This window comes from Bolinopsis microptera, chromosome 10 (genome assembly GCF_026151205.1).
Source record: "Bolinopsis microptera isolate Bmic1 chromosome 10, MBARI_Bmic_1.0, whole genome shotgun sequence".
Classification (NCBI taxonomy): Eukaryota; Metazoa; Ctenophora; class Tentaculata; order Lobata; family Bolinopsidae; genus Bolinopsis; species Bolinopsis microptera.
The window spans coordinates 7,856,464-7,883,322 of record NC_087081.1 but is presented as its reverse complement, the minus strand read 5'-3'; the positions used below and the strand labels follow the sequence as shown (position 1 = coordinate 7,883,322).

At 39.8% G+C, this 26,859-nt stretch overlaps 2 protein-coding genes across 2 annotated transcripts; one reads left to right on the top strand and one right to left on the bottom strand.

Annotated features, from left to right (window-relative positions):
* Positions 1-8,620: 8,620 nt before the first annotated feature.
* LOC134822348 (uncharacterized) lies at positions 8,621-22,502 on the top strand. Its single transcript, XM_063833373.1, has 22 exons — positions 8,621-8,789; positions 9,057-9,186; positions 9,446-9,528; positions 9,774-9,870; positions 10,217-10,348; positions 10,556-10,645; positions 10,948-11,115; positions 11,339-11,411; positions 11,756-11,836; positions 12,238-12,384; positions 12,599-12,689; positions 14,349-14,452; positions 14,837-14,927; positions 15,161-15,353; positions 15,583-15,721; positions 15,944-16,056; positions 18,683-18,883; positions 19,045-20,248; positions 20,393-20,881; positions 21,041-21,272; positions 21,428-21,502; positions 21,704-22,502. Exons 1-22 carry the CDS (start codon positions 8,767-8,769, stop codon positions 21,930-21,932), a joined length of 4,185 nt encoding a protein of 1,394 aa, XP_063689443.1. The 5' UTR covers positions 8,621-8,766; the 3' UTR covers positions 21,933-22,502.
* A 2,676-nt stretch (positions 22,503-25,178) lies between these two features.
* Positions 25,179-26,564, bottom strand: LOC134821565 (uncharacterized). Its single transcript, XM_063832269.1, has 2 exons — positions 25,922-26,564; positions 25,179-25,189 (listed from the first exon to the last, which is right to left on the bottom strand). Exons 1-2 carry the CDS (start codon positions 26,562-26,564, stop codon positions 25,179-25,181), a joined length of 654 nt encoding a protein of 217 aa, XP_063688339.1.
* Between the last annotated feature and the right edge of the window lie 295 nt (positions 26,565-26,859).

Sequence of the window (26,859 nt, the reverse complement as noted above, 5' to 3'; positions counted from 1 at the left end):
GTAACTGTTTTGTTTGTGTACGTAATGTACTAATGTATGTAGAGCCCTGTTTGCTTGGGGTATGGAAATTGCTGCGGTTAATCGGGGTTTGCAGTAAATTGGGGGTTTTTGAATCAAGACACTTATTTTACTTCGGTGTATTCCAACAGCAACATTGTTACACAAGTGCAACCAGCCAATTGCAGGAAGCCGAAGGATTTATTGAATTTGGCCAGTGACGGTTAAGGTAGTGTGTGCCATACTTTCTTCGCCCGAGACTTTGCTGCAATGTGCAACTCCTCATTTAACCCTCACACCCTATTTCTCGAGTATTCGGCTGAGTTGACCGGGGGCTGCATAGACCACTCAGGATCCTTCGCTGAACGTCAACGACGCTCATTCCACGACCGGGCAGACAGTGGGATTCGAACTCACAACCTTACGATTGTAAAGCTGGCGTTCTAACCAACTGCGCTACCTGGACGTTTCACTGTATAACTTTAATTTCATAAAATGAATGAAAATTCGAATGATACACTAAATGCTCGAGTTGAGACTCTCATTTTGTCCCCAACTATCATTATCAATAATAAAAATGTCAAATAGCACTTTTCTCGAGAGGAAATACCAGCATCAAACTGGATAATGAACATAACTGAAGTTTAGTATAAAAGGGGGTTGCACCTAACTGGAACTACAACTATTGGCCAACAATGTTCCAGAATCGTTCTGAGGGAGCAAGTAAGTCAGTTAATTAATTTTTAGATAAGGAATTGAGGAACTTCGGCAAAAGAAAGCGTTGTGGTACGTGTATTACTATTAGTTTCTACAGCAGATAGATACTAGACCACATGATGTGAAATGTCCACTGGGCCAGGGATGGGTTAAACTTTTAAAAATGGTATTGCTGACAAAGAAGGAGGGAGGGAGAGAGCAGCAAATCTTATGTGACCGTTGAGAAACTGAGCTCATCATCAGGTTATATTAAGCTTATAACCTATACCTAGACGCGCGAGTATCACGCGTTAGATTACCTGGACACTCACGGGTACCCTCAAGCCACGTGACCTAGTGAAGCCAACCAGCTTTCGAACTGACTTAACAAGACCAATCCCGAATCAGGATTGGTTTAGGTCAGAATTCTTAACGATTTCAGTGTTGTTATTATACTCGATCACAACGTGACTCCGCGTGACAGATCATTATTCTTGGGCAGGGCATCGCATATCATTCTATTCACTGCAGTCGGCCCATTTGGAGATCAGAACCTGGCGTCGAGAATATTGATCGCCTCTTCCACGGATCCTCAAGTCTAAGTCAGCGCCCCACCCGAGGTATTATGATTCTTTGAGGAAGAGGCTGACATTTTCCAAGTGTAGTAGAGAAGACCGATTACAAAGAATAGACCTGCCTGGACAAAAGAACACACAGTGCTCTTACTCTCAAGAAATATCGAACTGCAATGTTTTACACAGAGAGCTTTTGTTTTACAAACGATTGCAAGGATTTCAAAATGTAATCACCTATGTAATATTGCAGTATATTATGGAAAAAGTACCTACCGAGCTGTATTCGCAGTAGTATTAGTAATACTAATCTTTAACATTAAGTTGAGGATTGAAAGTCAATTCGAAATCTTATAATATATAAAAATCGATGTTACTCTATACATTTAACCATGAAGACAAAAATTCATACGAAAATACGAAATATCTAGTTCTACTATTTAATTCGAAAGCGCCATTTTAGGGGCGCTTTAGTCGTTTGAATGTTGGACAATTTTGAAAAATTTGTCCCTCTTAAATCATCTATAATTTGTTCAACTTTAGGGAGGGGCGCACAAAAGGCCGGGAGGGGGCGCTAATAAGTAATAGGGGGCGCTTTTTCAGGGGGGGGGGGGGCGCCAACAGACAACGATACGCCACTGGCTTCATCCCTGTTTAAAAATCATTTATGTTTTAATTTCTGTTTTAATCTCTAATCATCTAGCTTTGCCTTTAAGCTCTGTACTGTAGAAATCTAGAAAGTATGGATTTTACTTGACAACGACGATAATTAGGTAGTGCGCCATCGACAGTAAGCCGGTAAATTGTCGCGAAATCTAGGGTTTAGTACGACAATTGACCCCCGACAATTGACCCCCCGACAATAGACCCCCTATGTAATTACACTGGGGTCAGTTGTCGCGAAATCTAGGACTTAGTACGAAAGTTGACCCCCCCACAATTGACCCCGACAATTGACCCCTCGACAATTGACCCCCATCTAATTACACTGGGGTCAATTGATCGGGTCAGGGTCCTGGGTCAGGGTCCTGGGTCAGGGTCAGGGTCAGGGTCAGGGTCAGGGTCAGGGTCAGGGTCAGGGTCAGGGTCAGGGTCAGGGTCAGGGTCAGGGTCAGGGTCAGGGTCAGGGTCAGGGTCAGGGTCAGGGTCAGGGTCAGGGTCAGGGTCAGGGTCAGGGTCAGGGTCAGGGTCAGGGTCAGGGTCAGGGTCAGGGTCAGGGTCAGGGTCAGGGTCAGGGTCAGGGTCAGGGTCAGCCGGTCAGCCGGTCAGGGTCAGGGTCAGGGTCAGGGTCAGGGTCAGGGTCAGGGTCAGGGTCAGGGTCAGGGTCAGGGTCAGGGTCAGGGTCAGGGTCAGGGTCAGGGTCAGGGTCAGGGTCAGGGTCAGGGTCAGGGTCAGGGTCAGGGTCAGGGTCAGGGTCAGGGTCAGGGTCAGGGTCAGGGTCAGGGTCAGCCGGTCAGCCGGTCAGGGTCAGGGTCAGGGTCAGGGTCAGGGTCAGGGTCAGGGTCAGGGTCAGGGTCAGGGTCAGGGTCAGGGTCAGGGTCAGGGTCAGGGTCAGGGTCAGGGTCAGGGTCAGGGTCAGGGTCAGGGTCAGGGTCAGGGTCAGGGTCAGGGTCAGCCGGTCAGCCGGTCAGCCGGTCAGCCGGTCAGCCGGTCAGGGTCAGGGTCAGGGTCAGGGTCAGGGTCAGGGTCAGGGTCAGGGTCAGGGTCAGGGTCAGGGTCAGGGTCAGGGTCAGGGTCAGGGTCAGGGTCAGGGTCAGGGTCAGGGTCAGGGTCAGGGTCAGGGTCAGGGTCAGGGTCAGGGTCAGGGTCAGGGTCAGGGTCAGGGTCAGGGTCAGGGTCAGGGTCAGGGTCAGGGTCAGGGTCAGGGTCAGGGTCAGGGTCAGGGTCAGGGTCAGGGTCAGGGTCAGGGTCAGGGTCAGGGTCAGGGTCAGGGTCAGGGTCAGGGTCAGGGTCAGGGTCAGGGTCAGGGTCAGGGTCAGGGTCAGGGTCAGGGTCAGGGTCAGGGTCAGGGTCAGGGTCAGGGTCAGGGTCAGGGTCAGCCGGTCAGCCGGTCAGCCGGTCAGGGTCAGGGTCAGGGTCAGGGTCAGGGTCAGGGTCAGGGTCAGGGTCAGGGTCAGGGTCAGGGTCAGGGTCAGGGTCAGGGTCAGGGTCAGGGTCAGGGTCAATTGTCGGGGGGTCAATTGTCGGGGGGTCAATTGTCGGGGGGTCAATTTTTGGGGGGTCAATTGTTGCCCACCCCTTTATCTTACCTCACTTCCGACGTTAATTATAAAAAATCTAAAGCCCTAATCTAAATTCTAAGAATGGTATCTCATATTCCTATCCTTTTTTTTACAACCCTGCTAAAAATCGTGAGGGTTCAACTCCATTTGAGTGCTGAAATTGGCCTCAACCGAGAATTCGGGCTTTTTGGTAAATTTTTAGTGTTTTTCTTCTATGTCCCCGTTGTCGGGGGATTTCGTCAAGTTTAAAATATAATAATAATATAGACTAGAAAGCCCGTGGTGACAGGGAGGAAGCTAATAAAATTGTTATTGTAATTGTATTTCTTTGGCAGTTAGTTTTTATCGGATCAAAAATTATTTATCCCACCGAAGATACAGCCGTTAAAAATATAGCTCGCACTGAACATAACGTAATTACCACAAAACCGATCAAAATTTCGCTCGCGAATCTTTGCGCTTACACAACGCACGTACGCTTTTGAACACCGTTACCATGGTTATTATGCAACTTCCTATTTCTCATGTGATTTGCTTGTGGGCGGCCGTACATACAGAATAATTCTTTGAATTGTAAATATAATAAAGACATATATATAATTATATATCGTCTCGCTTTATAAATAGATTAAGATATAATTATAATATTAAAACTGCTTTAAAGTTATTACAAGACCGCTCACTATTGTCATTGATAATAAACAAAATCATTAATCACTAACAATAACAATGTCACGAAGGAGCGCGCGTTATAGATAAAATGGACTTATTGGACTACATGACAAGGTGCAAGGCAGCAAGGATACTGATATAGAAGAAAATAAAAGAGAGACTGCAGCAAATCACGTATAATGCACGTTGAAAACTGAGGCCGAGGGTATAAGCTGAACGATGTGTGCTCCTGAACGAGCTGATTGCTGGACCAATTAGCTGTCGAGCTGGTTTTGCCTGAGCCCTGACCAATCGTGAAGCAGGATTCTCGGTCACGTGTTCAGTTTTCTCTATGCGACAAACACCACCACACCGTTTAGCCCATTTGCCCTGCCGCTCTGGACTCTAGAAATAGAAATAGCCACCATGTCGTTCCCTATTGTGTATTGATTGTTCAACTATTGCAAACTCTTTCAGTTATGACATTTGGACAATTTCTTGCATTGTATTTCGCTGGACAGGAAAAGCTGCCCGACGCATCTAATAACCCTCTCATCTGAATAACTTAACGACCGAAGTGAGAGCAGCTTCTCTGTGCTGAACACCGTTACCATGGTTACTATGAAGCTTTGTGGCTCAAAGTCAACGATAAATTCGAGAAGAAGTTTTCAAATGGTTATGCACGATACAATTAATTAAGTTCGTATATTATAATATTATACTATAATATTATACAGGGTGGGCCAAAAGTCAGTACCCATACGTTGGCCTTAATAGCTCCACCGTGTGTTATATTTGAGAGCTGTTGCTTTGCAGATGGCATACTGTACTTACTGGCTCGAGGATTCCGTCGTCAAAATTTGAAAATTCGAATATTTTAGACCACGCCCATTCAATATTGAAACACCTATATTGTTTTCTCTGAACATGCTGAACGCCTAATTTTTTCAGAGACGGTAGATTATCAAATGTTGCATATGATCTGAAAACATGAGGCAAAACGGATTAGAAATGACGAAGTTATCAAGCATTTTCTGTATCTCGTTAACAAAATTGACTGGGTGATTATGTGACACTGTGACACAACACCTTAATTGGGCACCCTGAACAATTCCCATAATGTTTAACGGGGTAGTTAACGGGGTCACCTTATCACGTGATTAGGTAAACCAATCACCTGATCACACGTAATGAATAAACTCGTTATGCTTCATATCTCGGTCATCTGAGAAGCTACAGTTCTAATTCTTACAGGACAAACGTAATTCGAATGGCCAAACACAATTCAATAACATTTAGCTTGATCCGACTATCCAAACTATCAAATAAATGTGAAAATGAACCTCCTTTTGAAAAAAATGAACACAAATATTTTTCGAGTTGACAAATTCCTCGAACCAGTGGTGGTACTAAGTCATACCAGAAGGAAGTATTTAAATTGGGCACTCAGTGACTGAGCTATAAAGGCCAACGTATGGGTACTGACTTTTGGCCCACCCTGTAGTTATACTATAAAGTCTATAGCCATGGCGTTTGATAATCTTAGTTGTTATTGTTCCTCATTTTTAACAATAATGATTTTATGAAAAAGTTTAGCCAAATCGACTACTGCAGCAGTATAATATTAATAGGAAAGTTTTCATCAATGCCTTGAAATAGATTTTAAATCTATTCTATCAAAATATGTTAGTGAGGATTGACTAGAAACGAAAAGTTTGTTCTAATCGAGGTATTGACATTGTATTATTATTAACTATTCACTATTGTTCATGTTCCTTCGATGTTAAAGTTTGCGTTATGGCAAGGTCATTTTTTTAGTGTTTGTTTAACCTTTATCTGCATTCTGCATGATGCGTTTCATTTAAAAAATTTCCTAATCTTCAGGTGTTTCACTGATATATTAGATGTCAAAATTTAGATATGTTTAACATCATACATTTCATGATAGGGCGAAATTATTATTAAATTAATTGACGCGATGACTCGATGACATGAGCAATAAGAATCACGACGTGAGACAAGTCATTCCGCCGAATCTCTATTCTAATTCTATTTTTATGATCATTATATAATAGCCTGGGTTCCCTAAGTTAAAAAAACCTAATATTCTGCTTTTGCAATGATTCAATTTCAACGCCAGAAAATTAACTCAATAAATATTATCAAAATTCGGCTCCAGAAATACATTGACGTTGTTTGAAACAATTTTAAATCCACAAAATTGATACATATGTGATATGTGAATTGATTAAAATTGTTATTATTATTAACCATTCTGGATTTCAAGCCGCCCCAAAATTTACGTTTTACTGTCCGCTCTCTCCAATTTTCAATTTAATCCCAGCACTAGCTTCTAAATTCAACTACAAGTGTACAACTACAAGTGTTAGCCAGTAAACCTTTGTATTTCAAGAAATGGTGGATCACGAGTCTTAAACGTTCAGGAATTTATATGTTATAGTAGTCAAGTGTTTCAATATTATTATTAAATATCTTTAGGTAGTAGTGCGTCAACCATTGTTAATGATCTGGCCCGGCTTTGTAGCACGCGTGCTATGGAGAAAGCGGCGCGTGCTACTTCGAAGAAATTTAGACGAGTAACATCCGTCAAGTAGTGCGCCATCGACAGTGAGCCGCGCGTGCCGACTGTAGGATGGTTTTTTAGCGCTAATTATAATTTCGGCCAGCACAAAATTCCTAAAACAAATGTTCACATAACTTGTATTACGTGGTAACCCCCACTGTCGCTTCACTATAGTAAGTATCGTCTTCGACGATACAGGGGGAGCTGCGCACTTTGTGCGCGGCGGGTCATACAACGTATGACAACACCTAACCATGTGCTTTCGCGCCATTGCGGGCGCGCGCTACTGCAAGCGCATAAGGGCTCTGGATAGAGCAAAAACAAATGCATATTGAGTAACCTTCCCTTGATCCAATTTTAACTTACTGCGGTCGCGCTCAGCCTGTCATTCCGCCGAATCTCTATGTTTATGAACATAATAGCCTGAGGTCCCCAGGTAAATTTTAACAAAAATTGGTTTGACCATTGTTAATGGTCTGGCCCGGCGCGCGCTACTTCGTAGCACTTGCACTTCGAATAAATTTGGACGAGTAACATCCGTCAAAAATTGGTAAGCTTACTCATAAACTTACAAGGAAAGCAGAAAGTGTCTGAAAAATTTAAAGCATATCCAACCATCAAACATTATGTGACAGCTAAAAGCAGCGTATTTTGCCCCATTTTCATCACTATATCAACTCTGATATCCACCAAATTTTGTGGACAGTTGTGAAAGCCCCATTGGAAGGTTCTCGCAAATTTTTAGATTAATTGACGATGTCAATTCATCGCAGCTATTCACTGATCATTCCAAAAAGGTATCATAAATTTGGTACTGTGAAAATTCTCACAGTCTCTAGTCGAAATGTAAAGTAACACTGATGAAGACAGAGAGTTAATACTGAGTGAAAAGTAACTACTGAGGGAAATGTAGAGTAACACTGACGAAGACAGAGAGTTAACACTCAGTGGGAGAGTAACTACCGAGGGAAATATAGAGGAACACTGACGAGGACAGAGAGTTAATACTGAGTGTCCCCATTCTCCAACTCCTGCTGCTCACAGGGAGACCAAAGTGCAAATAAACTGCTGCTGACTGCTGCTAACTGCTGCTAACTGCTGCTGTTGCGCACGCGCCATTTGCAGCAGTTAGCAACAGTTATCAGCAGTCAGCAGCAGTTAGCAGCAGTTTCTTTGCACTTAGCCTCCCTGTGTGTTCGAGAGAGAGACTCCCAAATTATATACCATATTAAATATATTAAACATGGATATCGACAACAGACTCCGAGAGTGTTAAAGTTCTGTTACCACCGCCTCCGGTGCAACCCCGCTGGGTTAACGACGGAGAGACAGGGACTGCTACGTCTCTACGTGCAACTCGTACGCGTAGGAGTATGCAATGTTCCTTCAACTTCACTGTAGACCGCTCTTTAATTAATTTTAATTTAATATAATTAAATTTTTTTTTTGAGTGGCCAATCCAAAACCAAATCCTGGAGTTACACGAGACATGGAAGCCTGTGAGCATGTCAAATCCTGTGGTTACACAAAAAATGGTAGCTTGTGAGTGTGTAGACCGCTCCTCTATTCTTGTTTTGAGTGTCCGATCCAAAACCGAAACATAGACTTCACAAGCGGTGGTAGCCTGTGAACGTGTCAAATCCTGGTGTTACACAATACCTGAGCTGGGGTGTCCGAAAATTATTGGTTATAAAGGGCGTTTTTACAAAATAAACAGAGTTTATTTGAGATTGAAAATTTATTTACTGATAAATGACTAAATTTTTGCTCCCACTAAAGATGCTCACCAATGTTTAAGATTCTCAAAGATTAAACTGGGCTCAGTGCTGTGATATGTGCAGAAATTTAGATAGTGTTTTTATCCCAATAAACCCAATCTTATCCCGCTTCTTGTGCAAAGGTTAATTATGGCTAGTTTCCCAGTTCCCAGCAAATTAAAAACCCAGACAATCAGCAGGATGGCTTGATGATGTCTGCTACAACAGAACGTATGAAAGCCATGACGTTGAGCTGCAGTGATAACATAGTGTAATTATTTTCGAAGATGAAAGATTACTCTAGTTATGGGTTTGCATAATTTTTACTTTGTACAATGTACATAATATATACGTAGTAAGTGTATAATTTTAATCTCATATATAATGGTCATTAGTTCTAGTTATATTATATGCTCTAAAATGGTTTTTGTAAAAATAAAGAAAGCTTTTTTAAAGTAAAGAATTCAAAATTTGTTATTATTTTTTATATTTACTATTATATGACTACATTGACCATTATATTTAACATATTTAACAATATAATATGATAAATCATAATGTATTAAATTGTTTTCAGGTATATGCAAGGTCCCATTCGGACCATGATATTAGAAGATCTGAACAAGATGGGTGTAGTTGCCAACACCAACCCCCAAAAGCGAAGAAGTAAGGCAGGAGTCAATTCTCATCTCTCAGAAAAGTATCAGGTGATCAGACTTTTAAGAATTGTTTTATCAGAATTTAGATTTGGTTAGCTCTGATTGTCATGTCGAAATATTATCAACGCATATTATATTTTGTTTAATAAATTGTATGTAAATACTACATAAATACCGTAATAGGGCTTCAAAAGTAGGCTGAACGAAGCTATTAAAATTGAATATGAAGAGGGCAAATTAGTAGTGAGTAAACGTTTACTCCAACATCAATATAATTATATGCATACAAATAATATGAACTATTCAGAATGAGTGTGGTATTTACGGGAAGCCACTGGCCGAGTTAGAGACTCGTCCTGTGCCTGGACAGCCTTATATTCGTGTGCCTAGGTTGGTACAGCTACATCACATTTTGGAAGTGCAATACAAGTTTTAAGTTAGGATCACATAGTTATTTTGGTGATAGGCTTTAATAAAAGCTTTAATTAAGTCTTAAAATCATGCATCACATTTTCCAATTTTTCTATAATTTGTGTAATTGACCCAATTAAAAATGTGGGTAATTCACAGTTCACGAACGTTTTGTTTTCTTTGAAAAATTGGTCAAAAAATTGGCTTCACATAAAATTGTTCAGGTTATTGCTGCGATCATGCAACTTTCTCTTGCACCATCTTGGAACTGAGGGACTGTTCAGAAAGAGCGGGTCTGTGTCCAGACAAAAAGCTATTCGGGTAAATTTGATATTTTGATCTTTAAATAGGGACAGGTTTGAGGCGTCACGAGGAGGGGGATAAGGAGCACTATTATTAGGCTAAGGAGACAGATCATAGGCGAATTAGTAATCCCATAACAGATACAGGTAGCTGGTAGATAGGTGAGGACATGGGGAACCAGGGTACAAAATGTGGACAGATCGGGATGCTGGACCAAGATTTCTTTTAAAAGGGACGCCAACCGGAGGCATCTTTAAATTTAAAAAAATCATGCTTCATCGTAAAGATGATATCATTGATTCAATGTATATAATTATTTTCAGAGCCCTTATTAGTTGATTACTGCAGTAAATTCATCTTTCAGATCTCGCTAAATGAGGGTAATGGTATTGACGAGGAATCGAACCCTCATGATGTTGCCAGTCTTATGAAACAGTTCTTACGTGAACTCCCTGTACCGCTCCTGACGTATGATCTCTATAACTCATTTGTTCAGGTGACAGAGACCAGAGAGGCCTTGTCTCATAGTATTGCGATTTAAATCAGTAGATTAGCAGATTAGCTAAAGATAAGCTATATTAATCTAATAAGTTAATTAGTAAATTAAGTTATTAGTTAATTAGTTAATTAGGACATCAACTAATTGATAAATTAATAAATTAATAGATTAGTAAATTTAATTAATAAATACGATAACCCACAGAGTCAGATGTTGGAAGAGGAAGATGACAGAATGCAAGCAGTGTTATCACTAACGCTCTGTTTACCTGACATTAACCGACACACTTTACAGGTATTATAACTTAATATAACTTACTTCTTACTTTTATTTATATTTAAGATATAATCTTTAAGTGATGATATGCCATATCACTTATAACTTATATAGATTATTGAATATGAATACTGTACATATTATTTGTTCATTATCAATTACAATTTGCATTACAATCCACTTGCACTCGGTTCTGCCTCCGCGATCATTAAAATATAATAAAAGACTATTAAATACGGATTATATTAATTAAAATAACTAGAAATCATATCCTGATAATAAGTAACTTTGCCTCCTAACCATCTTTACATCCCCAACAGTTTCTGACAACGTTCCTACATACTGTGGCGGAGAAGAGCTCATCTAACAAGATGACGTCATCAAACCTTGCTGTAGTTATTACACCTAATGTGATACGAGCCACTAGCTCTGCTGCTGAGGGCACTAATATAAAACTGGAGACCCAGCTTATGGAGACTCTTATACAGGTGCTACTTTGTAGTAGTCAGAAAGCGTGGGAATTAGTTCATTTATTTGTTAATTTGTTAATTTGTTTTTAAATTAGTTCATCAGTTTAGTAGTTTGTTAGTTTAGTACCACTGATCCTTAATGATTTATAATATTATGATTTCAAGTTAAGAAAATTAGAGCAAATCTCATATCAGAATGGTCATATAATGAATCAGAATTCTATAAATTGTAAACGTTCAGAACAGTTCAGTGATTGGTCTGGTTCCTGATGATATCGCTCACAGAGCACAGAGCATGATACTGGAACTTAGTGGTGAGTGCGGGACAGTTATTACAGTCCATTATTTTATTAGTTAATTACTTTATTAGTTTATTAGTTTATTAGTTTATTAACTTAGTATATTGCCCATCTTGCACAGAGCATGATACTCTACCTTACTGTTAGTGATACACTGAGAGAGGATGGTTATTAAAAGTCAGTGTTACCTGTTTGCTTTCAAGAAGTACTGTTAATAAATAAACGGAGCAGTCGAGTATATGTAGAGGCAAATAATTGAAAATAAGATAATAACTCAACCAGAAGCACACGACAGTGCAATCACTGTTATACAGGGCCCCTTATACACTGTATATTATTCTAAAACGATATTTTATCAGGTATTTGGGGTGTCAGTGAACAGGAAGCAGCGTACAAGTTACCTTTGAAAGGGAAACGAAAACGTAGCGGATCTCTTTCTGGTAGTGTACAACATATACATTATACATTATACATTATACATTAAATTGAAGTACTCTTCTGTAACTAATCACAGGATTTCAATTTGAAACAAAAATTAATACGGTAATAGCAACACCTCCAGTGTGTTCAAACACATGATGTCACGTGGTGTTGTTATGACGTCACGTGGTGTTGTGATGACGTCACGTGGTGTTATAATGACGTCACGTGGTGTTATGATGACGTCACGTGGTGTTATGATGACGTCACGTGGTGTTGTGATGACGTCACGTGGTGTTGTGATGACATCACGTGGTGTTATGATGACGTCACGTGGTGTTGTGATGACGTCACGTGGTGTTGTGATGACGTCACGAGGTGTTGTGATGACGTCACATGATGGTAATAGCAATACATTTAGGTATACTAACCAGCGTGTTCAAACACAACAAGACGACGACTAAACACTCTGTTGTTTTGAGAACCAGACCAACTTTAACTAGAAAGTCCGTCTCTAACCAAGATCTCAGTGTTGAGAATAAGATGAGAAATATTCCCATACACGGAGGTGGAGTATTGCTTCTTATTTGGATGTGCTGAATTGCATAATGCTGCTTAGCTATTTAACTTTCATCCTCGAATCCCTGTTAATTTACTTCTCCAGTTCTCTATTGTATTCCTTTAAATATGGCCTGACTCAAATATTTATAACAAATTACCTCTGTATAAAATTAGACTTCGTTTAAGTTTCTCCACAGATCTGTAACTTTACTCCCTCACAGATCTGTCGTTCTCTACTCCCTGTATCAGAACACCTGGGCCTGCTCCACGTGGACCTGTTATCGGAACTCCTCTTCTCACGGCTCAGCGCAGGTATACAGCTAGTTATAATTTATACAGTTCCCTCCATATTATCATACGGAGTTTTAACTCGCTCGACTTGCTAAACTTTTATAGTCTCAAATCATTCGAATAGTTTTATTTTAATTCACCTGTCATGATCCTAACATTCACCATGTAGAGTCCATTGTTATGTACTGTACAGGTAATCTAAATGAGGAGATCTAACAATTATAGGAATATCGAGAATATCTGTCGGGGGGGGGGGGGGGGGGGGGGGGAGGGGGTGGGGGGTTCGCATATTAATAGTAGTAGGACAATAATACAACTTTGGATTTTGGAATAAAGTGAATTTTAATTCTTCGTAGAAGCTTTGAGGGGATTATTTAAAACATACGAAAGAAGAGTAATAAAATTACAATCATTTGAGAAATGAAGGAAGGATTACGATGTTTAATTAAGGATTAACCTTCAGCAGTTTAACAACTCTTATAGTTGTGCAGATGTAGCTTAGGATTGTAGCAATGCTAGTAATATTATGTCATAATTATGTTGACCGTAGGTACTGTTTAAGAAGGAACATGACCGCGGACGGCCGGTAAGTAGCATGGACTCTTAGGAAGCTGAATAAAATAATTATTATCAAATCTGATTTAATTTATTGTTACTAATAACTTTAGAAATTAGTTAATTTATGTAAAATTTAAATGAATTCCAACACTAACCTGCACTTGTAGACATGAGCCATTGATTAAAAATATAATTTGAAAAAAGAATAATTTGAAATTGTTAATGCATGGTATGACGTGAACGACGTTACTGGCTGTACTTTTGTCACCAAATGCTATGATCTGAAATCTACTAAATCATGAGATTTATAGTTAAAATAAGATAGTTCTGATGATCGTTACATTTGATATAATATTATATTATCGTGCAACTTGAAGTTCATACTTTAGTTTCTATATCGCTCCTATCAGTAAGTTATTTTAACCTACAGTTCCACAACTGAATATTATTAACTTTCAGCCAATATAAGTGACCATCTTGTTAATGATCAGATATCGCTTGTAACATCCACTTGAGTTACTTACTTTAAAGTAGCTCCGAGACAAACAACCTGTCTTGTCAAATGACGTTACGTGGTTTAGTGATGACGTCACATGTTGTTTTGATGACGTCACAAGTAACTCCGGGAAATATAACATGTCCTGTCAAATGACGTCACGTGGTTTAGTGATGACGTCACGTGTTGTTTTGATGACGTCACAAGTAACTCCAAGCAATATAACCGGTCTTGTTACCTGTCTTGCTACAGTTACACGTTTTATAAATACGGAATTTGCAGATATTATAATGATATTTATGTTATTACACATATTTCAGTTATTTCCAGTATTTGTTATAATTATTTTTCCACAGTTTTATAATATCATTAACATTACGACTCTTTATATGTTTAAAGTTGTCATGTTGTATGCCCGAGTAGATTATTTAATACCCTACAGATAATTTTTACCATAGGGATATGCGCTGTATAATTATATAAGTCTGGACAAAAAGTCTTGAAAATAGACTACAGAAAGCGTTGCTGACACGTCACGTGATGTTTTGATGACGTCACGTGGTATTCGAATGACGTCACGTAGTTTTGTGAAGACGTCACGTGATATTTCACAACAAATGTTACAGGAAAGCGTTATTGAGACAGACTCCTGTCGATCCCAGGAAGAAACCAGCCAAACCGAATAACACAACAGTAAATGTGACGGACTTTCCCTCACCAGTAGATCTAGGTGAGTGTGGTGTTGTGACATCTCGTGGTTTTGTTATGACGTCACGTGATGTTTTGATGACGTCACGTGTTGTTTTGATGACGTCACGTGATGTTTTGATTACGTCACGTGTTGTTTTGATGACGTCACAACGTTCTACAATGAATGGCACAATGTTATCTATTATCTATACTAACGGTATCGGCTATGTCCGTCTTACGGACTATTAGTTGTGCTTGAAAATATAAATTTATGTTTTTAAATGTTCCGCGCCCTCCATAAAAAGATAACTTTTCGCGCCCTCCATAAAGTTAATGCAGATATATACACACAATAACAGCCAGCGACTTCACGTTGCATTATAAGGAGTAAGCTTTATTGTATCTAACCACTACATTATCACAGATCCCCCAAACAAGAGATCTAAGTTTGACATGTCACCACAAGCTGATCCCGTTAAGCGGAAGAACTTTAAACAGAGGCTCAGCGAGGGATTGTGAGTGTGGCATCTTATTGTTAAGTTATAATACCTTGTTATTTTACCTTCTTATAATGATTGGGATGATTGATCTGGTTAAGATTTTTTAATTTCTGTGACGTCACGTTGTGTTGTGATGACGTCACGTGATTTTATGGTGGTGTTTCGATAATGTTAGGTGACAAGGGACTGATGGAACATCCCATGCAGATGTCGTCGTCGAATACAATGTAAAATGAACACACTTTCAGGACATCCCGCTATCGTAAGTCGCGACTAAAGCGCAAGAGATCACGTGTCCACCGCAGTTCTGAGGGCAGTACAGTCACCACCACCACTTCGACCACTACAGATGTTACTGATGTTACAGGCGAACAGACAGGTTGTGACACTCCACTTACTGATAAAAAGAAGAAAGAGAAGGCACCCGTCTTCTGCTTCAAGGTATGTTTCATATTTTCATAGATTCTTCTTGTTTTTATGCAGCACCGGATTTTCCTAACTAAATCACGGAATTTTCCTAATCACGTATTGGAAATTAACTTTTTGGGGCTCATCGATTTTTCTGATCTTCTTATGCAATATGCATGGATAATATAATGGTGGTATGAGTGTTAACGTATGTAACGTATTTAAAAATATATAATATAACTAAAATTCTTATCATGTCCAGGCAAAGCCTGGTAGTTTTAACGACCAACAAAAGAGGTTAACATACACAACGGGGTTGTCAATTAACAACATAAACAACTCTGAAGTGGTTGTTAACAACTGTAACGTTGAGCCCAATCTGGAGTCTCCTGTACAACCTGGTTAGTACTTAGCTTTATCCCACAACCACGTGACTACCTTATAAGGAGTGTTGTGTCTTTCAATTTGTTAAGATATTCTGTGTTATTCCAATCTTTTAATATTTTTTCAGATGTGGTTCAAGGCTGATCATGCTTGACAATTTAGATTCCTCTTTGGGAAGTTTCTCATGGATAGTTTTGATATTTATCATTGGTATTTGTTGTTATCGACGTATTTTTCAGAACTAGGAGAATATTCTCCGTCAACTTATGTGAAGCAGCTAGAACATGGGGCAGCAACACCTGGAATAACTGACACTACAATCAGTAAGAAGAAGCTTTTCCCCTCTCCTCGGGTGAGTTGCTGATGATTTACTTGAATTTTGCTATATTCTGTTATTTGCGCGCCATTTTGTGGACAAGGCAGGAAACGAAACATGCTGTCACGGTTTATAAGCTTGTAAACGTAGGGCGCGGTGAGTGGCTTGTGTTGAAAGTTTTCCTGTTTTCGCGCAGTGCGGTAAATTCGAAATTGAATTTAAATTATGTACCTTACTCGGGATTATTATAACCGGGATAAAGTGGTGGGTTTTGGAAGATTCCGCCATATTTTTCCCGGTCAAAAATTTTACCAGTCATAAAAAAACCCGCCGACTCAGATTATGGGGTTCCAAGGGGGTGGTGATCATCATATTTTACCTGAAGTCTCATATGTGCTAGAGAAGACTTTTGAAGCAGTGGAAATCAGATTTCAGGGTGGACCGTGATTCTCACTTTTCTTGCCCATGAAGTGAGTAAACTGTGCCACTATTTCAGTTACAATCAGTTATTCAGTTACAATCAGTTATTCAGTTACAATCAGTTATTCTAGCATTTGCAACAATTTTAATTGCTCTCTTATCAGTTGTTTTATCTTTACATCGACACGCCAGCTACTCAGCTTGCCTTTGCTTTGTACAATGGACTTCACTGTGGAAAATTTGAACAGACTCGAAAAAGAGTTATCAGTGGCGTTGTATGACATTTTGAAACTCTCGAAAACTCAAACCGTTACAGAGCTGAATCATTCGAGATTAATGGCCATTACGAAAGACCCCTTGGCTAATGCTGTTGAAAAACTTTCTAAATTGATGACAGGCAATATTGAACTATGTAAATCTGCGGCCAGTACGATAGACAGACTGAAATCAGAGCAGCTCAATTATCAGAAGGATCTTATCAAACAGCAACAGAAAGAGCTCGACTCTGTCCAGCAAACTGTACAAACTGAGATGAAAAAAACATGGTGCGACATCGTGAAGGAGAACTGTGAAACAACTACCAGTGCTCCGTCGATTGACAGTATAAAGACAGCTGTAAAAACTGTAGTTGAAGATGACGTCCGCAGTAAGAATTTCATTGTTTACGGTGTGCCAGAGAATTACGGCAGTGATCCACATATAGTGGCAGAAGAAGTGATTACCGAAATTTGGGAATCATCGGGGTGTGATCCTCAAGTGGTGGCAGCAAGTTTGATCGGGATTAAAAAACCTGCAGATAGTGGTAAACCAAGACCGTTAAAAGTGACATTGGCTTGCACGGAATCAGTCAAAATGGTTCTTGCTCGAGCAAGAAATCTGAAGAAATCTAATTATGTAGCGTACCACACATGGTACATCACACCTGACAGAAATAGGGAGGAGAAAGCAGCTCACCAGAAACTTGTTGTAAAAATGAAGGAAATGATTACTGCTCAGCCAACAAAGTATCATTATATCAGAGACGGCAAGATTTTAAGTGTAGATAAGGTCAAGATGTAACATATAGTGTTTTTGATATCCATATTTCTTCGATTTAAGTGTACTATAAGGCTCTTATCTATGGCTGTTGCGTGTATTTGTTGATTTCGGCGTGTATTTGTTGATTTCGGCCGATAACGAGGAACTTTTAATTGTGAGTTATAAAACTGCAACCGTGATTGTAACTCAGGTATGTGATGACTTGTAGAGCACACATCGCTGAATAGCAATCGCAATGCAGGTCTTACCCAGGCCAGGTTTATCTATAGGGCTCTTTTCTGAGGATACACTGCCAGTTGTTTATGTATTGTGTTGTGTGCTAAGGTGCATCGTTTCATTTTTGGATATTTTGGTACGTCCTAAGCAAAGGGAATTTATATTTATCTAAAATTTTATGTAATTGTAATACTTTAATATTATAGTAAACATTAACCAGTGTACCAAAAGCTGGTCCCCAATCAATCATGGTCCACGGTGGATTGATTACTGGAGCAGTTGAAGATGCAAAGCCAAGACGTTCCCCAATACCAAGCGGTGGGCAGGAAATTAAGCTCCGGCTGACCTTCAGAGCAGTAGCCCCATTAGCGGACAAAATGAAAGTCTTGTTAAGACAACAATACAACTTCGAATTTGACGGTCAGCAGCAGGGGGATATCAATAATGATAATGGAGGGGACATTAGCGATAATGAGAATGAGAATACGCTTTAATGAAGATTTGACTTATTATTGTTATAGATTTATTTTCCTTTAAATACTAGACGTGTCTTTTTTTCTATTTCTGAGTAATATCAGTAACTGTAAATTGAAACAACTTCTTTAACAAGTAACAAAAACAGAAATTTCGGTTGAAAATTTGTTGACCTCTGAAAAAAAATTGAAAGGTCGGCCACCGGTAAATACATGACCGGGATAATTTGGCGGGTTTTGGGAAAGTCCGCCATATTTTTCCCGGTTATTAATTTTCCCAGTCATAAATTAACCCGCTATAATATTCCCGAGTAAGGTAATCGTAAATCATATTCAAGTTGGGATACGAATTATAATGGGCTGCTAACGTGAACTAAAGACTAAGTTTCCAGCGCCAAACTAAGGTCTAAAACGCCAATATTAGACAGACTTTGTGATGGGAGACATGTGGAGTATATCATAATAGGATTCGACGGAAATGTGGGACTAATATTTAAATCACCCTGCAACCTCAGTTGGACGTATCTATCGAGTATCATCCCGCGAAGAAGAGTCACATGATCCCAATATCACCTAACGTAAACCTGCACAGACGAAGGGACTCTTATCTTCAGAGTTGCCAGGTAACAGAGGAGGTAAAGGTAGATGCCGCCCCGCCCCGCAGGAGGAGCCCCAGACTCAGACGATCTGCTCCAATCAGTTTAGCTAATGTTCAGGTGTGTTGCTTTCTTTAATTGAGATGTTTATATGAACCTCGATCCACAGACTTAGTGTTTTCTGTTGATTGTTTTGCCAAGTGATTACGTAATATAATGTGAACGACCCCTAAGTACAACTGGACCCGATAAACACCCCCACTAAACCCAACCTCCGCCAGGTCACAAATACACCCGTCTCTCGACGTTCACCTCGTCTGGCTGGCCTACCCCTCAGTCCCCCCAAAGTCCGCTCCGTCTCCGGGGACTCCTTCACAGCTGCTCGTCACAGCGTGTCTCTCAATGCTATTAATATTACTCCGCAAACTTTCAGTAGATCTAGCATGAACAAACTCCAGCCTTTCTCTCCCATCAGAGTTTCATTAAACTGTATTGCTAAGTCCCCTTACGGGAATGGTAGCAAGGCATCACCCGGGTGCGAGAAACTGAGGTCCAGTTTATCGTCAACCAAATCTGGAACCTCTGATGGAACTATTTCTCAGTCTGATTTATCGAATACCCGGAATGAGACCTCAGATTTGGCTAACAATATGACTGATTTGTTTACCTCACGCGAAATAACGAGACTTGACATGAGCTTGAACGTTCGAGAGTTTGATAAGAATTTCTGTCAACAACTTGCACAATCGACTGAAAAATTGGCCGCTCTCCAGCAAAAATTGAACTTTGACTCGCTTGATGCAGACATTCCAGAGTCTGGCTCAGATAACATTGGTGAAGGTCAGGTCACTGGGGAGGTGGAATTTGAAGACTCAGTAATCATATCAAAACCAAACGCCAGCTATAAAACTCCCGATGAAACACTGAACATTACCGGTATTAATGAGTCTCACATGACCTATATTACTCAAAACATGTCTAATTTCTTTGGAAACAACACCACATTTCAACTGGATCCTGATTCCAGTAGGGTAGATTTTCCAAAGTTTGGTGCTCTCCCTCAGTTACCGCCAATTATTGCCCTAGAAGAAAACCCCCTTGCGGAGAAATCCCTGTCATCCGAATGCTCTGACGCCAGATCAATGTTATCCGAACTTGAATTATCGGAATGTAGATCACGAGATGTTACCCTGAGATTGAGCTCTGATGTGAGTGTCACGACTAGAAATCCGAACACAGCAAATTCTTGTTCGACTTTATCGTCAGGTAAAGCTCCACTCAACTTATCAATCGAGCCGAACTGTTCCAAGAATCTCACTGAATCTCCCTCGGTTCAGGCGATCTTTGAAGACTCTATTAAGTCACCACCAAAAATTAGTAGAGTGATCATGCCTGAAATGCCGGCTTTTCAACCGGACTCCTTAGCGCTTAGAAGTTCAGATGTTTCTCCACCCCAAGACCTGGTTCAACTCTCTCGCTGGATAGGTAACTTTTGTAATGAATTCAATATTCCTGGTATAATGAAAAAGTCGTTTATTTATCGGGATCGAATTTCCAAAGGATGTCAAACATCAGTTTTGCTGTGAGACTAAACAAATTGGTTCATTTTTTATAACACCCGACTTTCAGGAAACAGTACAAGAAATATTCCTGCAGAAATCGACACTGAACACGGTCAAACGTTACCCAAATTCTTTGACGAACCAAACACTTCGGCAAATAGTTCAGGTTCTGGAACGAGTTCTGGGTCTTCAGATCTAACTCCCATGCAATCGATAAAGTCAAGTGTCGTTTTGAGAGATCGGCAAGGTTCCAGCTTAGCACCCACAACTCCTCTTAACCTCCCGGAGCAGCAGAAAACGGACTCAAAACGGGCACTTGTGGTCAGGAAGCAAGCCACAAATCTGACCCTTGAAAGTAATCTGAGTGTTTCGGGAAACAACGGGACGAAACCTTCTGCCTCAATAAATAACAGAACTATCAATGCTGATGAACAAATTTCCTCTGTACCAAATTATTGTCCGATAACAGTAAGTTCGGAAACAGATCCCGGACAGTTGAGTAGAGACTGGATTAAGCAAGTGCTTCAAGACGACCAGATATCAAGCACAGTTCAAGGTACAAACATTAAATCAAACCTGGACTTGTTTTTATCACATTCAGAGATTAGAATAAGTAAATTCAGTGCTTTTTATTAATTTATTAGTGCTTTTTATCAGAGATCAGAATTGAGCCCATCCATTCGTATCACTTCTGAGTAATTAATGTGTTTCTCAGGTAGTCCTGTTAAAGAGAACATAGCACCAGTTTCCACTTCCGTGACACCCAACCAACCTTGCTCAAACACCATCACCCCTAACGTCACTCCCAATGTAACCCCTGCCAAGCCTGCTCGTACACCAAAACACAGCGGTGAAGTGGACATGAACAAGATCAACATCACACCTCGAACTAAAATACCGAGGGGTTTTACTAAAAACCTGGCGAGCCAGTGGGAGAATATGAACAGGTATTTTGGGAGTTGATAACATGGTTGCTACTTATTCATGGTTTGTTGATTGTTGATAGCCTACTTTGTTGGCGAACATGCAGTGTTTGAACATGTAATATATAGTTTTTTCGCATTAAGAATGTGCCTTTTTTGTAAAGAATCTTCTATCGCAGTGATAAAAGCACCAGGCCGGGGACTCGGTCAACAACTACAAGGAAAACTAGGATACCTTTACGCAACGCTAGCAGGTAGAGACTAATTAATAAATTAATAATTAGCAATTATCATAGATTATTTATCATCATGCTTCATTGAATGAATTAATGCTATTTCGGGTAGTAAACGTTGTCTGTCTGATATTTGCTTTATGAATTTGATTGGGGACTGGCCTCTTAATTAAATGTACTTTATCCTTTATCCTTCCCCCGAATAATAAGATTGAATTTCAGGGCTGGTTCAAACAGCAGGACAAATAAAACAGATGCCGTCCCCCCTCAGTCCACCGTGTCCCGCAAACTGAAAACTGGTAATCAGATCACTGAGTCTGTGCGGCGCGCGGACCTTGCACGTGCAGCTTCAGTCAAATCAGTTGTGAAACCTACTCGAGTTTTAACCAGGACCAAGTCGGACAACGCCGGTAAAAGATCAGGTAGTAGCCGGCCTGCTTGGAGGTTGTAGATACATCATACATGAACTGGTGACGATTTCTGCTCTTCTCGGTCATAACTTTACACCGTGAAGAAGACCTTACCTAGTAGTAAACAATGACTAAACTAACATTTGCAGTGATTGTTTTGTTAAACAGACCACTTTAAAGCGGATACTGATTCTTTTTAACTTTAATTGTTAAGGTAAATTAATTTATTGCGATGGTTAATTCGTTTTGTTCCGTTATTTCAGAAATATCGGGTTTTTTTATTTCAGACAGGCCTTGAAGCCTTCTTTCAATCCAAATAAGAATGTTCTTCGCTTATATCGATAACTACTACAAAATATGATACATTCAAACTGGCATGAAATTGTTTTTCGGCGTACCTGATCTTCTTTAGCATAATATTGAGCGTTCGAAAGTTATTCCGATTCCTTTTCGAGAACAAAATATCACTTATTCTTCAAGTAACTAATTAGCAACTGATAGACCTTTTCATCTACAGTTAATTTCGATTTATTTTATTGATTGAAATTCAATATAAATTTGTTTCATTGCTCTTTGGGGAAAAATGACTTGCTTATTTCAGCCATTTAACTAGACTCTGTGTCTACCTGATTGTAATTAATCGCAACATCTGTTTTCTCCTTCGCCCATTTTTATCGATGGGATGATATTTGGGATGATGTTTGGGCAACGTCTGACAACTAAGGGGCCATCTACTTAGGACGTCCGCCAAAATCGCAGATATTCAGACCACTCCCCCTGCAGTGGCGTAACGTTGCTTGTTGGTGCCCCCCCCCCCCCCCCCCCCCTCCCGCCGAGAAAGCGCCTCCTCCATCCTCCCCTTTTGGTGCCCTCCCTAAAATTGAACAAATTAGGTGATTTTAGAGGATACGCCGGTAAAATCTCTAAAGAAGTGTGTATCTACAATCTAGAGCAAAACGCGCAGTTTTGCTAGTAAAGTTAAGTTTTCGAACTTGTCCCACATTCAAACGACGATTTGCCCCCCCCCCCCCCCCGCACAGCGGGGTCAGCGGAGCCCTTCTATTCGTTACGTCACTGTCCCCCTGTCCGAATTTTCAAAACCACCCCCCCCCCCCCCTTCCCCGGACGTCCGGATTTCTAGCTAATTTTAAGAGTACAAATAAAACCAACTCAGATTCATTGTTTAAATAAAAATCCAAAGAGTTGAAATAATAATGGGACTTTTTCGATAATTCTGCCAAAATTTCCGGATTTTCAGAAACCACCACCCCTGTCCGGAATTCTAAAACTACAACCTCCCTATTTGCCGGACGTCCTAAGTAGATGGCCTCTAAGCCCTAAGGCCTAACTGCATGGCCGTCCTTTATGTATTGTGTATACAACAACGTATTACTCCCTATACTAAGAGAATCGAACTGCATTTATGCCGGAACCGGACCAGCCACGTGCGCGCCCAAGTTCTAAACGCGCGCACAAAATATCATAAAAAGATGGATTGTCTTTCGCGCTCAGCGATTTGAACATGTGCCAAGATTTGAACATGTGCCAAGGCAAAACAAATACTGATTAGACTAATTAATATAATTATTGGGGTTGTGTCTACAGTAGTATTCGTCAAAATACTCATAACTCATCAGAGAAGTTTTATGTCACATTTGGTAACTAATTCACGACACAAAACACACGATTTGCTGTCAACCATTGTCTCCTGATCACACCTATATTATATAATATAATTAATAATTATGTCCGATAATTAAATCCCCGGAAAGTGGTGAGCTCTGAACGCTGATAATTCCCCGCAAGAGTCGCAAGAGTATAACTGCGAGTCGTCCTGATAAGCAGTGTAGGAAGTTTCAAAACAAATAACAGTTGCACACGATACATAACACACTTTATTGTATGTTGTGTATATCACATTACACATTATTGCATTCTAAGCCAAGGTGATAATTATGGGCAAATAACTCCTTGGCTTAGTTTCGTGTCACGCTATCCCTCCGCTTGAACTTCGGGAATTATCGTGTGTAGCACTCAGCAGCCAAGGTATCATTTTATTACATCACACATTTAATGTGATTTAACACGTCATTTTCCACCAGAAAGCAGTTATTTTTAGATAAAACACCGAACAGTTTCAATTATGCAGACTTTCAGTGTGACTTGGTAAAAATAGCTAACTCTGACAGTCAAACAAAATGTTACATTGTCTCAAAAGCGGGTTCTCGAATTTCATTCTCACAAAAACCAATTTACCAGCGGTGAGATTAAGTTTGACAGTGGTCCTGTCCAATAACTATCTAGCATTTGCATCACGTGTCTTGGTTTCCTCCAATGAGAGAGAATTTGAGCGCTAGAAAACTATCGTGCCTTTCGGTTAACAAGAAAAACTCGTGAAATTTCCTTTAAAAAGAGTTAAAAAATCCAAACACACGGTGTGAATATAACTGATAAGGTATAGAATAATATACTTAGTTGAGCATAGAACTTATTCAAGATAATGCACACAAAATAATCAACACACTAGATGAAGTCACGCACAAGGAGCCATCGGCGATTTATTACAGTTTTTATTAGTACGATCTAATATTATATTAGATTGATTTATTGAAAGGGGAGTGTCAAATGAAGTCAAATGTGATAAAGCACAATCAATGTAATCCTACCTACCCATGTCTCTATGTCACCTATGTATGTCGATGGTACATTGATTTTAATAGTTGTAAAAAAAATTATAAGAATTAAATAAATAATCAAAGAAAGTCCTGTACAGCTAATTGGTGCTAATGTTTATTATCAAGTTTGAATATGCCTATTACTCTATTGTGAACTTCTCACATCACATTTACATTGAGTTTAATTACACTGTGTGAATAATTCTGCAATAATTATAAACATAGCATTGATTTAATTGGATGATAGAGTGGTCTCAGGAATCGCATAACAACTTAATTGTAGACATCAGCAGCAAAACAGTTACTTCTATCTAAACTGCAAACAGTGCGAAGGCCGATGATTTTGTGAATGAGAAATTAACTTGGGGACCAATCATTTACATTATCAATAGTTGAGAACTCGTAAAGTGTTCCCTCAACTACTCAACCTCAAATTTATCAAACATGCTAACTTTAAACGAAGTTCTTCTTCCTTCATTTCTTGGATTTAACTTTTGTTCAACTGAGGCAGTACATGTCTTAATTGAAAGCTGGACGATGACAGGCGGTTCTAATGACCAATTAAAACATATTTTAATACATTTTAGCTTATGTTTAATATTATATTTTTACCTATAGTTTACCTAGATATAAAATAATAGTGAATAATATTCCTCTATTCAGGCGCTCCCACTAAATTGCTTTTAGGAAAATTATTGTGAAAAGGCCCGAAGGTATGAAAGTAATCTAATTCGGTGTTTTAACAAAGCGTCCTTGGATTTAGGATTACAGTCACAACATTCGCCTATTATGAATCCAGAAAAAACAAGCCTTTTCAAAATTGTAGCCATCTTTAATTTCGGACCCAGCATTGTGTTAAGGTTTCTCTCCTTTGTGTTTGATCTGTTCGTGAATGAAAAGAGGGTATGCACGCCTCGCTTTATAATCACAAAATCTGCAAGAATAAGGTTTCTCTCCTGTGTGTGTCCGTTTGTGAACAGTAAGGTGACTCGATTGATTTGATTTGTAATCACACAAACTGCAGGAATAAGGTTTCTCTCCGGTGTGTTTCCGTTTGTGAACTGTAAGAGCACTCAAATGAGTCGATTTAAAATCACACAATCTGCAAGAATAAGGTTTCTCTCCGGTGTGTGTCCGTTTGTGAACAGTAAGGTGACTCGATTGATTTGATTTGTAATCACACAAACTGCAGGAATAAGGTTTCTCTCCGGTGTGTGTCCGTTTGTGAACCCTAAGAGCACTCGAATCACTCGTTTTATAATCACACAAACTGCAAGAATAAGGTTTCTCTCCGGTGTGTTTCCGTTTGTGGACAGTAAGAGAACTCGATTGATTATATTTATGATCGCACAAACTGCAGGAATAAAGTTTCTCTCCGGAGTGCGTCTGTTTCTGTGTTTTCAACTTTCCAGAAGTCCTGTAGTCATATGATGCACATTTGTTAGCAAGCTCAGCGTGTTGTCCAGTCCCAGAAGGAATGGTTTCCCCAATAGATAGAGTTTCATCTACTTGGTTGAAATGTTCTGAACCAGCTTCAAACTGACAAGCCGTCAGTTCCTCCATCTTTACAACTTCACCTACTTGGTTGAAATGTTCTGAACCAGCTTCAAACTGATTAGCCGGCACATCCTCTATCTTTACAACTTCACCTACTTGGTTGAAATGTTCTGAACCAGCTTCAAACTGATTAGCCGGCACATCCTCTATCTTTACAACTTCACCTACTTGGTTGAAATGTTCTGAACCAGCTCCAAACTGATTAGCCGGCACATCCTCTATCTTTACAACTTCACCTACTTGGTTGAAGTGTTCTGAACCAGCTTCAAACTGATTAGCCGGCACACCCTCAGCTTTCAGATTGTTATTTTCGTTGTTTTCCTCACATTTACCAAAGCATACTGATGATGACCAGGTTGAAGTAGTGTTAACTTGTTGAGCGTCTATCATCTCTTCTTTGATATAAACCTCCTCAAACGTTTCTGTTTCTTGAACTGACATTCCTGATAGAAAGTTTCGTATATATTAATGTCAAATTTTTTAATAAGCATGATTAACAAGAAATGCGGCCGCTTTTCTTTTGTGGATGGCCGCTCAATTTCCCGATCCGTGATGGAGTATTTGATCATATTCCATACCACCTGGGAACCCCAGTCTTTACTGTTTATAAGCATGCAGATATGGCGGAGTGACAGGCCGAGCGCCGCCCAGTTGATATAATTCCATATTTAATTTGAAAATCGTGTATATTTCTATGTAACCATATGTTTATTGTTTATGCAACCTGACACGGATC

Bases quoted from the DNA above. Each gene is read 5' to 3' on its own strand.
- LOC134822348 (XM_063833373.1), top strand. From the start codon at position 8,767: ATGAAAGATTACTCTAGTTATGG. The intron at 10,349-10,555 runs GTGACAGAGACC...GATAACCCACAG, and splicing joins TCTATAACTCATTTGTTCAG to AGTCAGATGTTGGAAGAGGA. The intron at 18,884-19,044 runs GTGTGTTGCTTT...AACCTCCGCCAG, and splicing joins TCAGTTTAGCTAATGTTCAG to GTCACAAATACACCCGTCTC.
- LOC134821565 (XM_063832269.1), bottom strand. From the start codon at position 26,564: ATGTCAGTTCAAGAAACAGAAACGTTTGAGGAGGTTTATATCAAAGAA.